We start from the raw sequence: 16,793 nt of genomic DNA, 5'->3' as shown, positions 1-16,793 counted from the left end.
TGTCATTACTTTAAAGCTGCTAGCTTAGCAAATTCCCTTTTTGTATTAGTATCAATGCACAAATGCTCATCTCTATCTGTATAGATTGCTTGATTAATGCAATCCTCTTGATACAAAGAAGTTTTAAATTTAGGTAAACAAGATAGAGGATATAAACTAGCTAAAAATATTTAAAATAGAAACAATGAAAGTAATTACTGCCCATTTCTCAAACCAGCGTTGCCTGGTCTCAGCGGGAATCTTCGCGTAGCTGGGCCAAGGCTGGTCGTACATCAGCTTGATGACATTCATCATTTTCTGAGTACACGCGTTCGGGTTCGACAAAAACCTAACAACAACCCACAAACAAGAATCAACCCTAATCATTAAATCTAAAAACAGGAACCAGGAATCATAATCATGAAAACTAGAAAACAATAACCAGCAATCTAAATCAACCTATATCCACTAAACAGGAATCACGTTTCAGGAACTTTCAGCAATAACAGGAATTATAATCATGAAAACTAAAAAACAATATCTAGCAATTCACACTTAAATCAACCAAACTAGAAACAACTCAGGCACTTTCAGCGATAACCATGAACAGAAAATACATGAGCATTGAACATGTTACTTATTTCGTACCGCCATCAAGCCAAATGCATAACCGTGTGGTAGGAGGTGGTGGAGGGGCATCATTTGCTGTCTCACTTCTGTGAGTGGACTCTGGGGTCGCAGCATCCATCACTCGAGTTGGCGTTGCTGTGGATGCGGGTTGTTGAGCGGTTGGAGGTGGCATCGCCGCCGTGGACGGAGCTACATAGTTGGGGTTAGGGACCATGATGAACGATTCGTCCGCTAAACCCACAATCTGTGGCGTCAACGGCATGGTTTGAGTAGAGGGAGAGGATCCAAAAGTCCCGGGGATACTGGAGATATCCTTCCTCTACACTGACCATGGCTACGACCACGACCAACAGCCTGATTCGCAACGCCTCTTCCTATTGAGATGTCTGCAAATAACAGTCATCAACGCAGCAATTAACACAATTAGATCATTTCAAACAATTCAACCATTCAAGACCTAATGCATTGAATCTAACTTAACTTAATCAACCTATATCCGCTAAGATTAGAGAACTAACCCTGAATTAACTTTGAAACTGATTCAAAATTGAAAGTGAAATTTGAATCATATCTAAAATAAATTAAACTAAAGTTAAGCAATTAGCAAACAATCTCAGCAATAATTTTTTAGTAAAACAGTCATCAACACGGTAAATTTCTCAGCAAAATAGTTATAAACTAAAATCAAACAATTAGCAAACAATTTCTTAGAATGAATAAGTGTTTTAGTTAGTAAATTTACAAACACTAATTACTCTAAATTAAATCAACAATAAACCCTAAATCAATCCTTACTAAACCCAAGTTCCTCTAAACTAATTTAAATCATAAACCGTATCCAAAATTAACCTGTTACGGCCTGGCCCAAAACACATACGGGTCGACCCGACCCCTTGAGAATCCGACCCGAGCGGTCGGGTACTCCGCACTCGCCACGATGCCTGGACACGCGTCCTCACCAGCCCCCCAACACAGCTGTGAGGAAGCTTCGAGGAAAGTGGGCTCCTTCCCCTCAGGGCCCACCTCTGACACAGTATAAATGGGAAAGGACCTGCCCTTCCCTCAAGGTACGTCACACATTCCACCTAACCCATTTACTCACCTGCACATTAACTGACTAGAGCGTCGGAGTGTCATTGCAGGTGACATCCCCTCCTTCCACAACGAGAGCTCGGCTACCCAGCAGACCGGATCCTAGCACAATCGTGATTGAAGCGTTCCCAGTTCCACATACTCCACCCGAACCATCCGGTAACCGCGCAACTGAGCATTGGCGCCGTCTGTGGGGACGCCTAAATGGACGTCGTGCCGGGCACCGGAGACCAAGGCCGAGGAGCCGGAGCAGAGGGGGCAGCCTTCGTCGCCTCGCCAAGAGGACGGCGAAGGTCCCCCCGACAATGCACTGAACCACACACAAGGACGCGACCCTTCGGAGGAACTGGTGGCGACAGCACCAGAATAATGCAGGAGCTACGCCACAGGGTCCAGAACCTGGAACGGCAGCTGGCCGACCAGGAGCACGACCGATGGTGCACGAATTTGTAATCCGCACAACTAACCAGCAAGTGCACTGGGTCGTCCAAGTAATACCTTACGTGAGTAAGGGTCGATCCCACGGAGATTATTGGTTTGAAGCAATCTATATTTATTTTATTAATCTTAGTCAGGAGGCCAATAAGGTTTAAGTGAAATTACTAGATTTGATTATAAGAATAAAAGAGAGTAATAGCGTTACTTGTTATGCAGTAATAAGAAATATGTTGGAGTTTTGGAGATGCTTTGTCCTTCGAACTTCAACTCTTCCTTAAAATCCTTCAACACACGAAAAGTCCCTTCCATGGCAAGCTCTATGTAGGGTGTCACCGTTGTCAATGGCTACCTCCCATCCTCTCAGTGAAAACGTTCCTATGCTCTGTCACAGCACGACTAATCATCTGTCGGTTCTCAATCAGGTTGGAATAGAATCCATTGATTCTTTTGCGTCTGTCACTAACGCCCAGCCTTCAGGAGTTTGAAGCTTGTCACAGTCATTCAATCCCAGAATCCTACTCGGAATACCACAGACAAGGTTTAGACTTTCTGGATTCTCATGAATGCCGCCATCAATCCGGCCTATACCACGAAGATTCTGCGTAATGAATCTAAGAGATACTCATTCAGTCTGATGTAGAACGGAGGTGGTTGTCAGGCACACGTTCATGGTTTGGGGAAGGTGATGAGTGTCACGGATCATCACCTTCTCCATAATTAAGCGCGAATGAACATCTTAGATAAGAACAATCGTGTTTGAATGGAAAATAAAGGAATTGTATTAATTCATCGAGACGCTGCAGAGCTCCTCACCCCCAACAATGGAGTTTAGAGACTCATGCCATCAAAAAGTATGTAATTCAGATCTGAAAATATCATGAGGTACAGAATAATTCACTAAAAGTTGTTTAAATAGTAAACTAGTAACCTAGGTTTACAGAATATGAATAAACTAAGATAATTGGTGCAGAAATCCACTTCTGGGGCCCACTTGGTGTGTGCTGGGGCTGAGACTAAAGCTATCCACGAGTAGAGGCTTTTCTTGGAGTTGAACTCCAAGTTATGACGTGTTTTGGGCGTTCAACTCCGGATCATGACGTTTTTCTGGCGTTTAACTCCAGACAGCAGCATGTACTTGGCGTTCAACGCCAAGTTACGTCGTCTATCTTCGCGCAAAGTATGGACTATTATATATTGCTGGAAAGCCCTGGATGTCTACTTTCCAACGCCGTTGAGAGCGCGCCAATTGGACTCCTGTAGCTCCAGAAAATCCATTTCGAGTGCAGGGAGGTCAGGATCCAACAGCATCAGCAGTCCTTTTTCAGCCTAAGTCAGATTTTTGCTCAGCTTCCTCAATTTCAGTCAGAAAATACCTGAAATCACAGAAAAATACACACACTCATAGTAAAGTCCAGAAATATGATTTTTGCCTAAAAACTAATAATATTTAACTAAAAACTAATTAAAACATGCTAAAATCTACATGAAATTACCCCCAAAAAGCGTATAAAATATCCGCTCATCACAACACCAAACTTAAACTGTTGCTTGTCCTCAAGCAACTAGATAAATAAAATAGGTTTTAACAGAAATTAAGAAGTAATAATATTTTAGAATTTTAAATGAAGCTCAGATTCTTATTAGATGAGCGGGGCTTGTAGCTTTTTGTTTCTGAACAGTTTTGGCATCTCCCTTTATCCCTTGAATTTCAGAATGATTGGCATCCATAGGAACTCAGAATTCAGATAGTATTATTGATTCTCCTAGTGTAGTATGTTGATTCTTGAACACAGCTACTTTATGAGTCTTGGCCGTGGCCCTAAGCACTTTGTTTTCCAGTATTACCACCAGATACATAAATGCCACAGACACATAACTGGGTGAACCTTTTCAGATTGTGACCCAGCTTTGCTAGAGTCCCCAGTTAGTGGTGTCCAGAGCTCTTAAGCACACTCTTTTGCCTTGGATCACGACTTTAACCACTCAGTCTCAAGCTTTTGCACTTGGACCTTCATGACACAAGTACATGGTTAGGGACAGCTTGATTTAGCCGCTTAGGCCTGGATTTTGTTTCCTTGGGCCCTCCTATCCATTGATGCTCAAAGCCTTGGATCCTTTTTACCCTTGCCTTTTGGTTTTAAGGGCTCGTGGCTTTTTCTATTGCTCCTTCTCCTTTTTTTTTTTTTGAGACTGCTTTTTCTTGCTTCAAGAATCAATTTCATGATTTTTCAGATCATCAATAATATTTTTCGTGTTCCTCATTCTTTCAGGAGCCAATATTCATCAAATTCAAAGTACAAGTTATGCACTGTTCAAGCATTCATTCAGAGAACAAAAAGTATTGCCACCACACATAATTAATTATAATTTTTATTATTAAGAACTCAAAAAATATAGATTACTTCTTTATTCTAAAAAAAATTCTACTACTTTATTCATGCCTGATGATGATGAGAAAAATAAATTATAGCCTAATTGGAAATAAAATCAAAATAGACATACTAATTACTACTAAATATCTCCTAAGGTAAATTTCTATAATAATACTATCACTAAGTTAAAGCAGAAAAATTGGAACTCAGCAACCTGTTGTTTTGAGGAGTAGATGTTCCTCTAATCTGTGGGGTGCTTTTCAAGGATTAATTTTTGGCGCTTTAGCTCCCTTAGATCACGCCCCTGCTCTTCCTGTTCCTTAAGCAGTTTGCAAAGCATGCTACCTTGATTGTTCTGTTCTTCCTTTATTTGGTCCATAGCTTCTTGCAATTTGGAAATAGAAGCCTCAAGATGTTCCCAATATTCGAATTGAGGCAGTTCTGGGAGGGCTTCCTGTGCTCTCCTCTTGGATGAATCATCTTGTTGTTGTTGTCTGACCATTGATATTCCAGTGATTGGCCTTTCAACTAGGATATACTCTGTCATTCCCATCTTTACTCCGGCATCTTTGCAGAGCATAGAAATTAAGCTTGGATAGGCCAATTTGGCGTCCTTGGAATTCCTGTTTGCTATTTTGTATAGCTCACATGAGATCAGTTGATGGACTTCTACCTCTTTTCCCAACATGATGCAGTGAATCATGATAGCTCTTTTGATGGTTACTTCAGAACGGTTGCTGGTAGGCAATATGGAACGCCCAATGAAATCCAGCCAGCCTCTGGCTACTAGTTTTAGATCTTCTCTCTTGAGTTGAATTGGAGTGCCAGTGGTGCTGGTAGTCCACCTGGCTTCAGGGATGCATATGTCCTCTAGAATCTTGTCTAGACCTTTGTTTACCCTCATCATTCTCCTGTTAAAGGAGTCTGGGTCATCTTTCAGTTGAGGAATCTTAAATATCTCCCTGATCTTGTCAGGATGAGTATGAACAATCTTTCCTCTGACTAAGGTCCGATGGTCATAGAGAGCAGCTCCAATTATTCTCTGCCTGTCTATCTGCCATAAATTGGCATAGAACTCCTGAACCATGTTTCTTCCCACTTTCGTTTCAGGATTGGTCAGAATTTCCCAATTCCTGATTCGAATTTGCTCTTGAATCTCTTGATATTCATCTTCTTTCAGATCAAATTTGACTTCTGGGATCACTGATCTGTGACTCATTATTTTGTAATAATGATCTGAATGTTCTTTAGTTAAGAACTTCCCTTGATTCCAAAGTGGCTTTGGAGCACTCTCTTTCTTGCCTCTTGAAGTGGGTTGTTTTCCTTTAGGAGCCATGATCTTGATGAGTATGTTTTTGTGATCACGGATAACCACACCAAACTTAGAGTGTTGCTTGTCCTCAAGCAAAAGAGAAGAAAGAAGAGGGATAGGAGGAGAGCAAGTGTTGCAAGGTGATGATGAGTGGGACGCCGAACACAATATATGGGGAGGGGGGTGGGAAATTTCGAAAATAAGAAAAGGATAAGATAGAAGATATGATTTATAAAAGATAGATATGATAAGAAAAAGATATAGTTTAAAAAGAGAAAAATATGAATAAGATTTAAAAAGATAGATTTGAATTTTTAATTTTGAAAAAGATTTTTAACGAGATAATTGAGTTTTGAAAACAAGTTTTAAAAGAGTTTGATTGGATTGAAAATTAATTTGTCTTTATGGATTAAGATACATTTGATATTTTTGAAAAAGGGATTTTAGAAATTAGGATTTTTAGAACACTAACTTGATTTGAGGGATGATAATTTGAAATATGTTTATGCAAGAAATCATGAATTGAAACATAAAAAATTAGAAAATTTGTAAAGAGAAACGAATTTTACCTCCTCCCCACCATCCTGGCGTTAAACGCCCAACTGCTGCATGGTTTGGGCGTTTAACGCCCAAATGTTGCTTCTCCTGGGCGTTCAACGCCCAGCTGATGCATCTTTCTGGCGTTGAACGCCAGGAAGTCCTTTGTTACTGGGTGTTTTTCTAAATGCCCAGGATGCTGTCAATCTGGCGTTAAACGCCCAGAAGGTGCTTCTTTCTGGCGTTTAACGCCCAGAAGATGCTCTTTTTTGGCGTTTAACGCCCAGAAGGCTACCCTTACTGGCGTTGAACGCCCAGTGGGTGCTTCTTTTGGGCGTTGAACGCCCAAAATGTTTCTTACTGGCTTTTTCATGCCAGTGAGCTTCCAATTTCCCTCATAACTCTGTGAATCCAACCAATTGCTATTTTACCTCGAAGATACCTTGACATATACCTGTAAAAATTAATACGAATAAAATTAAATTTTGTGATTGGCTGGGTTGCCTCCCAGCAAGCGCTTCTTTAATGTCATTAGCTGGACTATCACTGAGTTTTAATCAAGTCTCAGTTTTGAGCATTCTTGCTCAAAATTGCCTTCAAGATAATGTTTGACTCTTTGTCCATTAACAATGAACTTTTTGTTAGAGTCATTATCCTGAAGCTCTATGTATCCATATGGTGATACGTTTGTAATGACATATGGACCTCTCCACCGGGATTTTAATTTCCCAGGGAATAATTTGAGCCTAGAATTAAATAGCAGAATTTTCTGCCCCGGCTCAAAGACTCTGGATGACAATTTCTTATCATGCCATCTTTTCGCTTTTCTCTTTGTAAATCTTTGCATTTTCGAAAGCATTGAGTCTGAATTCCTCTAGCTCATTTAACTGGAGCAATCGTTTTTCTCCGGCTAACTTGGCATCAAGGTTTAGGAATCTGGTTGCCCAATAGGCCTTGTGTTCCAGTTCCACTGGCAAGTGACATGCCTTTCCATACACAAGCTGGTATGGAGAGGTCCCTATAGGGGTCTTGAATGCTGTTCTGTATGCCCACAGAGCATCATCCAAGTTTCTTGCCCAATCCCTTCTACGGTTAATTACAGTTCGTTCCAGGATTCTTTTGAGTTCTCTATTTGAGACTTCAGCTTGCCCATTAGTTTGTGGATGATATGGAGTAGCTACCCTGTGGCTAACTCCATAACGAACCAGAGCAGCATAAAGCTGTTTATTGCAGAAATGAGTGCCCCCATCACTAATTAACACTCTAGGGATACCAAATCTGCTGAAGATGTGTTTCTGGAGGAATTTTAACACTGTTTTAGTGTCATTGGTGGGTGTTGCAATAGCCTCCACCCATTTGGATACATAATCCACTGCCACCAGAATATAAGTGTTTGAGTATGATGGTGGGAAGGGTCCCATAAAGTCAATGCCCCATACATCAAACAACTCAATCTCCAAGATCCCTTGCTGAGGCATGGCGTAACTGTGAGGTAGATTGTCAGATCTTTGGCAACTGTCACAATTAAGTACATACACTCGGGAGTCTTTATAGAGAGTAGGCCAGTAGAAGCCACTTTGGAGGACTCTTGTGGCTGTTCGCTCACTTCCAAAATGTCCTCCATACTGAGATCCATGGCAGTGCCATAGGATCTTCTGTGCTTCTTCCTTAGGCACACATCTACGGATTACTCCGTCTGCACATCTCTTAAAGAGATACGGCTCATCCCAAAGATAATACTTTGCATCCGTGATCAGCTTCTTTATTTGCTGTCTACTGTACTCTTTGGGTATAAATCTCACTGCCTTATAGTTTGCAATGTCTGCAAACCATGGCACTTCCTGGATGGCAAAGAGTTGCTCATTCGGAAAGGTTTCAGAAATCTCAGTGAGAGGGAGGGACGCCCCTTCTACTGGTTCTATTCGGGACAGGTGGTCTGCTACCTGATTCTCCGTCCCTTTTCTGTCTCTTATTTCTATATCAAACTCTTGCAGAAGCAACACCCATCTTATAAGTCTGGGTTTTGAATCCTGCTTTGTGAGTAGATATTTAAGAGCAGCATGATCAGTGTACACAATCACCTTTGATCCTACTAAATAGGATCTGAATTTGTCAATGGCGTAAACCACTGCAAGTAGCTCTTTTTCTGTGGTTGTGTAATTCTTCTGGGCGTCATTTAGAACACGACTGGCATAGTAAATGACGTGCAGAAGCTTGTCATGCCTTTGTCCCAACACTGCACCAATGGCATGGTCACTGGCATCACACATTAGTTCAAATGGTAATGCCCAGTTTGGTGCAGAGATGATTGGTGCTGAGACCAATTTAGCTTTCAGGGTCTCAAATGCCTGCAGACACTCTTTATCAAAGATGAATGGCGTGTCAGCAGCTAGCAGGTTGCTTAGAGGTTTGGCGATTTTTGAAAAATCCTTTATAAACCTCCTATAGAATCCTGCATGCCCCAGAAAGCTTCTGATTGCCTTAACATTGGTGGGTGGTGGTAATTTTTCAATTATTTCAACTTTAGCTTGATCCACCTCTATTCCCTTGTTCGAGATTTTGTGCCCAAGGACAATTCCTTCAGTCACCATAAAGTGACACTTTTCCCAGTTTAAAACCAGGTTGGTCTCTTGGCATCTCTTTAGAACAAGTGCTAAATGGTTAAGGCAGGAGCTGAATGAGTCTCCAAACACTGAAAAGTCATCCATGAAGACTTCCAGAAATTTTTCCACCATATCAGAGAAAATTGAGAGCATGCACCTCTGAAAGGTTGCAGGTGCATTGCACAGGCCAAATGGCATCCTTCTGTATGCAAATACTCCAGATGGGCATGTGAACACCGTTTTCTCCTGATCCTGGGGATCTACTGCAATTTGATTATAACCTGAATATCCATCCAGGAAGCAGTAGTATTCATGACCTGCTAGTCTTTCTAGCATCTGGTCTATGAATGGTAAAGGAAAATGATCCTTTCTGGTGGCTGTATTGAGTCTTCTGTAATCAATACACATACGCCACCCAGTAACTGTTCTTATAGGAACCAGTTCATTTTTTCATTATGAACCACTGTCATGCCACCTTTCTTAGGGACGACTTGGACAGGGCTCACCCAGGGGCTGTCAGAAATAGGATAAATAATCCCAGCCTCTAGTAATTTAGTGACCTCTTTCTGCACTACTTCCTTCATGGCTGGGTTCAGCCGCCTTTGTGGTTGAACCACTGGTTTGGCGTCACCCTCCAGTAAGATCTTGTGCATGCATCTAACTGGGCTAATGCCCTTAAGATCACTGATGGACCACCCAAGAGCTGTCTTGTGTGTCCTTAGCACTTGAATTAGTGCTTCCTCTTCCTGTGGCTCTAAGGTAGAGCTTATGATTACAGGAAAGGTATCACCTTCTCCCAGAAATGCATATTTCAGGGATGGTGGTAATGGTTTGAGCTCGGGTTTAGGAGGTTTCTCCTCTTCCTGAGGGATTTTCAGAGGTTCTACTATTCTCTCTGATTCCTCTAGGTCAGGCTGAACATCTTTAAATATGTCCTCTAGCTCTGATTCGAGACTCTCAGCCATATTGACCTCTCTTACCAGAGAGTCAATAATATCAACACTCATGCAGTCATTTGGGGTGTCTGGATGTTGCATGGCTTTGACAACATTCATCTTGAACTCCTCCTCATTGACTCTCCAGGTTACTTCCCCTTTTTGGACATCAATGAGGGTTCGGCCAGTTGCTAGGAAAGGTCTTCCTAGAATGAGAGTTGCACTCTTGTGCTCCTCCATTTCCAGCACCACAAAGTCAGTAGGAAAAGCGAATGGCCCAACCTTGACAATCATGTCTTCAATCACGCCTGATGGGTATTTAATGGAGCCATCAGCAAGTTGAAGACATATCTTGGTTGGTTTAATTTCTTCAGTTAAACCAAGCTTTCTGATAGTGGATGCGGGTATTAGGTTGATACTTGCCCCAAGATCACATAAAGCTTGCTTGGTACAATTACCCTCTAATGTGCATGGTATCATAAAGCTCCCATGATCTTTAAGCTTCGCAGGTAAGCTTTTCAGAATGACTGCACTGCATTCTTCAGTGAGGTAAACTTTTTCAGTTTCCCTCCAATCCTTCTTATGACTTAAGATTTCTTTCATGAACTTAGCATAAGAAGGTATTTGCTCAAGTGCTTCTGCAAACGAAATCTTTATTTCAAGAGTCCTGAGATAGTCTGCAAAGCGGGCAAATTGCTTATCCTGTTTCGCTTGGCGGAGTTTTTGAGGATAAGGCATTTTGGCTTTGTATTCCTCAACCTTAGTTGCTGCAGGTTTATTACCTACAGAAGTGGGTTGGGAAGCCTTTTTAGAAGGGTTGTTATCAGCACTTGTATGTGACTGATTCCCCATTGGCATTTGAATGCCAGTGGTGGGGGCTGGAGTGGCGTTAGACGCCACTTCCTTATTTGTTACTGGCGTTTGAACGCCAGAACCATGTTCCCTTTGGGCGTTCAACGCCGGATTCATGCTTGTTTCTGGCGTTGAACGCCAGGAATGAGCATGGTCTGGGCGTTCAGCGCCAGCTTTATTCCTCTCTGGGCTCTGATTGTCCTCAGAGGGATTTTGAGTATTCACTTGTTTATTTCTTGGTTTCCTGCTGCTTTGAATTGAGGTATTTAATGTTTTCCCACTTCTTAATTGAACTGCTTGGCATTCTTCTGCTATTTGTTTTGACAGTTGCTTTTCTGTCTGCTTTAATTGTACTTCCATATTCCTGTTAGCCATTCTTGTTTCCTGTAATATTTCCTTGAATTTGGCTAGCTGCTGAGTTAGAAAGTCTAATTGCTGATTGAATTCATTTGCCTGATCCACCGGACTGAGTTCAGCAGTTACTGTTTTAGCTTCTTCTTTCATGGAAGATTCACTGCTTAGGTACAGATGTTGATTTCTGGCAACTGTATCAATAAGCTCTTGAGCTTCTTCAATCATTTTTCTCATATGTATAGATCCACCAGCTGAGTGGTCTAGAGAAATCTGAGCTTTTTCTGTAAGCCCATAGTAGAAGATGTCTAATTGCACCCATTCTGAAAACATTTCAGAGGGGCATTTTCTTATCATCTCTCTGTATCTCTCCCAGGCATCATAAAGAGATTCATTATCTCCTTGTTTGAAGCCTTGGATGCTTAGCCTTAGCTGTGTCATCCGTTTTGGAGGGAAATAGTGATTCAGGAATTTTTCTGACAGCTGCTTCCATGTTTTTATGCTGTTCTTAGGCTGGTTATTTAACCACCTCTTAGCTTGATCTTTTACAGCAAATGGAAACAGTAATAATCTGTAGACATCCTGATCCACTTCCTTATCATGTACTGTGTCAGCAATTTGCAAAAATTGTGCCAGAAACTCTGTAGGTTCTTCATGTGGAAGACCAGAATACTGACAGTTTTGCTGTACCATGATAATGAGCTGAGGATTCAACTCAAAGCTACTGACTCCAATGGAGGGTATACAGATACTACTCCCATATGAAGCAGTAGTGGGGTTAGCATATGACCCCAGAGTCCTCTTGGACTGTTCATTCATACTTACTTCCATGATGGAATACAAGAGATAATTTATATGTTGATTTTTTTTTATATATAAGAAAAACGAAATAAATAAAAGAAATTGGAAATATTTTGAAATTGAAATTTGAATTTTTATGTAAAATTTTCGAAAAAAATAAGTTCAAAATTAGTTAGAAAATAAATTTTTTTTTTGAATTTTGAATTTTATGATGAAAGAGAAAAACACACAAAAGGCACAAGACTTAAAATTTTTAGATCTAATGCTCCTTATTTTCGAAAATTTTTGGAGGGAAGACACCAAGGAACACCAAACTTAAAAATTTTAAGATCAAGACACAAGAAAAACTCAAGAACACCTTCAAGATTCACAAGACCACCAAGAACAAAAGGAAGAACACCAAACTTAAAATTTTTAGAAAACTTTAATAAAATTTTCGAAAATTATGAAAAGATTAACAAGAAAACACCAAACTTAAAGTTTGGCACAAGATTAAATCAAGAAAAATTATTTTTGAAAAAAGGATTTTCAAAAGTATTGGTGCTCCCTCATCAAGAATATAAACCAATATTCTAGCCAAATGGGCAGAAAAGGTAACAATTGTTCTGAGCAGGTATATTTCTTTTTGAAAGACTAATGCTTTGGATTAGTACAAGAAAAACAAGAAAAGACACAGAACAAGAAAAACTCAAGATCAAACAAGAAAAATAAACAAGAACAACTTGAAAATCAATGAAGAACAAAGAACACAAGTCGAAAATTTTGAGAAAAAAAATAAAATATGCAAAACACACCAAACTTAGAACAAGACACTAAACTCACAAAAATTAGCAATTAATTAAAAGAAAAATAATAAATTTTGAAAAGAAATTTTTGAAAAGAAACTATCCTATCAAGATTTAATGACTCTGTAACACTAAAAATAAAAATAAATTATTTCTAATCTAAGAAATAAAATAAACTTTTAGTTGTTCAAACTCGAATAATCCCCGGCAATGGCGCCAAAAACTTGGTGCACGAATTTGTAATCCGCACAACTAACCAGCAAGTGCACTGGGTCGTCCAAGTAATACCTTACGTGAGTAAGGGTCGATCCCACGGAGATTATTGGTTTGAAGCAATCTATATTTATTTTATTAATCTTAGTCAGGAGGCCAATAAAGTTTAAGTGAAATTACTAGATTTGATTATAAGAATAAAAGAGAGTAATAGCGTTACTTGTTATGCAGTAATAAGAAATATGTTGGAGTTTTGGAGATGCTTTGTCCTTCGAACTTCAACTCTTCCTTAAAATCCTTCAACACACGAAAAGTCCCTTCCATGGCAAGCTCTATGTAGGGTGTCACCGTTGTCAATGGCTACCTCCCATCCTCTCAGTGAAAACGTTCCTATGCTCTGTCACAGCACGGCTAATCATCTGTCGGTTCTCAATCAGGTTGGAATAGAATCCATTGATTCTTTTGCGTCTGTCACTAACGCCCAGCCTTCAGGAGTTTGAAACTTGTCACAGTTATTCAATCCCAGAATCCTACTCGGAATACCACAGACAAGGTTTAGACTTTCCGGATTCTCATGAATGCCGCCATCAATCCGGCCTATACCACGAAGATTCTGCGTAATGAATCTAAGAGATACTCATTCAGTCTGATGTAGAACGGAGGTGGTTGTCAGGCACACGTTCATGGTTTGGGGAAGGTGATGAGTGTCACGGATCATCACCTTCTCCATAATTAAGCGCGAATGAACATCTTAGATAAGAACAATCGTGTTTGAATGGAAAATAAAGGAATTGTATTAATTCATCGAGACGCTGCAGAGCTCCTCACCCCCAACAATGGAGTTTAGAGACTCATGCCGTCAAAAAGTATGTAATTCAGATCTGAAAATATCATGAGGTACAGAATAATTCACTAAAAGTTGTTTAAATAGTAAACTAGTAACCTAGGTTTACAGAATATGAGTAAACTAAGATAATTGGTGCAGAAATCCACTTCTGGGGCCCACTTGGTGTGTGCTGGGGCTGAGACTAAAGCTATCCACGAGTAGAGGCTTTTCTTGGAGTTGAACTCCAAGTTATGACGTGTTTTGGGCGTTCAACTCCGGATCATGACGTTTTTCTGGCGTTTAACTCCAGACAGCAGCATGTACTTGGCGTTCAACGCCAAGTTACGTCGTCTATCTTCGCGCAAAGTATAGACTATTATATATTGCTGGAAAGCCCTGGATGTCTACTTTCCAACGCCGTTGAGAGCGCGCCAATTGGACTCCTGTAGCTCCAGAAAATCCATTTCGAGTGCAGGAAGGTCAGGATCCAACAGCATCAGCAGTCCTTTTTCAGCCTAAGTCAGATTTTTGCTCAGCTTCCTCAATTTCAGTCAGAAAATACCTGAAATCACAGAAAAATACACACACTCATAGTAAAGTCCAGAAATATGATTTTTGCCTAAAAACTAATAATATTTAACTAAAAACTAATTAAAATATGCTAAAATCTACATGAAATTACCCCCAAAAAGCGTATAAAATATCCGCTGAACCACCGATCCTAGCTACTCCCCATCTCCTGAAAGCCGAGAGAGAGACTCCCACCGAAGTCTCCTACGACGTGCCTCCGCATCCCGAACGGAAGCGGAGAGCACTCGAGAAGAGTCACCCATCCCGAGAAGACGAAATGACACAATCATCTACTCCCGAGGCAAGGAAGCGCGCCACACGGGACGAGAGGGCGAAGGCGGGGAAGAGAGGTCCGAGAGGACATGGCGACCCGTGATAATGGGCGCCACCCCGTTCCATCGATCCATCCTCGAAGTCCAGTTGCCGAAGCACTTCGACAAACCAAAGGACATGAGGTACGATGGAACCCAAGACCCTCTGGAACACCTCACAGCCTTCGAAGCTAGGATGAATCTGGAGGGAGTAGGGGACGAGGTGAGATGCCGAGCCTTCCCGGTGACCCTAGCAGGACCCGCGATCAGATGGTTTAACGGCCTCCCGCAGGGGTCCATCTATGGGTTTTCGGACATCAGCCGCGCCTTCCTAGCCCAATTCACAACACGAATAGCAAAGGCAAAGCACCCGATCAACCTTCTGGGGATAACCCAGAGACAAGGAGAGCCGACCAGAAAATACCTGGACCGGTTCAACGACGAATGCCTGGAAATTGACGGCCTAACCGATTCAGTGGTCAGCCTTTGTCTGACGAACGGCCTCCTCAACGAGGACTTTCGAAAGCACCTTACCACGAAACCAGTTTGGACGATGCACGAGATCCAAACGGTAGCCAAGGAGTACATAAATGACGAAGAAGTCAGCCAAGTTGTTGCTGCCAATAAACGGCACTCCGGCTACAACCAACCTAGGTAACAAGGTAACGGAGAAAGACAAAAAGAACAAGCCAAGAAGGAGCGCCGAACAAGGCACCCAGGCCATTCCCCCGGGTCGGAAAATTCACCAACTACACTCCGCTCACTCTTCCCATCATGGAAGTTTATCAGCAAATTGCCGAGAAAGGAATCCTACCGAAGCCCCGACCACTCAAGGACCGTACGGGGGGAAGCAAGAACTTCTACTGTGACTATCACAAGGGCTATGGTCACCAAACACAGGACTGTTTTAACCTGAAAGATGCACTAGAACAAGCGATAAGGGAGGGTAAACTAACAGAATTCTCCCATCTCATAAGGGAGCCGAGGAGGCGTCATCGCGACCAAGACGAAGAAGGCAAAACCCGGTCGGCAAAGCGGCGACAAGAGCCAGAAGACAGAGATCACGGCCTCACCGTGATAAACATAGTGACGGCCAAAAACGCCGCGCCAAGGTCACGATCGGCGCACAAGAAAGATGCTAAGGTCTTGGCGGTCTCCTCTTCGTTGGTGCGGAGCTCTAAGAAGCCCCCTTCCATCTCCTTCGGCCCGGAAGACCAGTGGTTCGACGAGGCCCCTGAAAACCCACCCATGCTCATCACGGCCAGAGTGGAAACCGGTTTCGTCAAACGAATCCTTGTCGACACGGGGGCAGACTCGAACATCATGTTCCGCAACGTGTTTGACGCACTAGGGCTAAGGGACGCCGACCTGTCGACTCACCAGCACGGGGTCATTGGGTTGGGCGACCACTTCATCAACCTGATGGAGTAATATCCCTACCGGTCTCAGTGGGACAGGCTCAAGGCCAAAGATCGGCGATAGCCGAGTTCGTGGTCCTCCGAGATTCCACCGCCTACAACATCATCTTGGGAAGGAAGACGATTAACGATGTTGAAGCGATAATCAACACAAAGCTGCTAGTCATGAAGTTTGTTACCGATGATGGATCTATAGGGTCCATAACAGGAGACCTTGAGACGGCAGTCGCTTGCGACAACGCCAGCCTCTCCCTAAGGAAGAAATCCAAAGAGGCGTCTGGGGTGTTCCTAGCTGACCTGGACGCCAGAGTAGACGACAAACCCAGACCAGAACCAGAGGGGGACCTGGAAAAATTCATGGTCGGCGACACGGAGGAAAAATTCATGTTTGTCAACAGGAATCTCCCACATGAATTGAAGGAGCCCTTGGTAGAAATGATCAGGGCCAATGAGGATTTGTTTGCCTGGACACCGGCCGACATGCCGGGCATAGACTCCGAAATTATGTCACACCACCTGGCCGTCAAGTCGGAAGCACGCCCGGTAGCCCAACGGAGGAGAAAGATGTCGCGGGAGAGGGCAGAGGAGGTGGCCAGGCAGACGGCCAGCCTCCTAGAAGCAGGTTTCATACGAGAACTAGACTACTCGACATGGCTCTCGAATGTAGTTCTAGTAAAGAAGCACAGCGGCAAATGGAGAATGTGCGTAGACTACTCCGACCTTTACAAGGCATGCCCTAAAGATTGTTTCCCCCTCCCTAACATAGAC

General features: G+C 42.3%; 1 protein-coding gene across 1 annotated transcript; it reads left to right on the top strand.

The window, feature by feature from the left end:
• Nucleotides 1–14,674: 14,674 nt before the first annotated feature.
• Nucleotides 14,675–15,265, top strand: LOC130939575 (uncharacterized). Its single transcript, XM_057867668.1, has one exon. The coding sequence runs from the start codon at nt 14,675–14,677 to the stop codon at nt 15,263–15,265; it is 591 nt and encodes a 196-aa protein (XP_057723651.1).
• The last annotated feature ends 1,528 nt before the right edge of the window (nt 15,266–16,793 follow it).

The sequence above is a fragment of the Arachis stenosperma genome, chromosome 7, assembly GCF_014773155.1.
Source record: "Arachis stenosperma cultivar V10309 chromosome 7, arast.V10309.gnm1.PFL2, whole genome shotgun sequence".
Taxonomy (NCBI): Eukaryota; Viridiplantae; Streptophyta; class Magnoliopsida; order Fabales; family Fabaceae; genus Arachis; species Arachis stenosperma.
Note: the sequence above shows the minus strand (reverse complement) of the source record. Positions and strands in the feature narration are given on the sequence as shown.

What these genes read in the sequence shown, in the direction of transcription:
- LOC130939575 (XM_057867668.1), top strand. Translation starts at nt 14,675, where the DNA reads ATGGGCGCCACCCCGTTCCATCGATCCATCCTCGAAGTCCAGTTGCCG.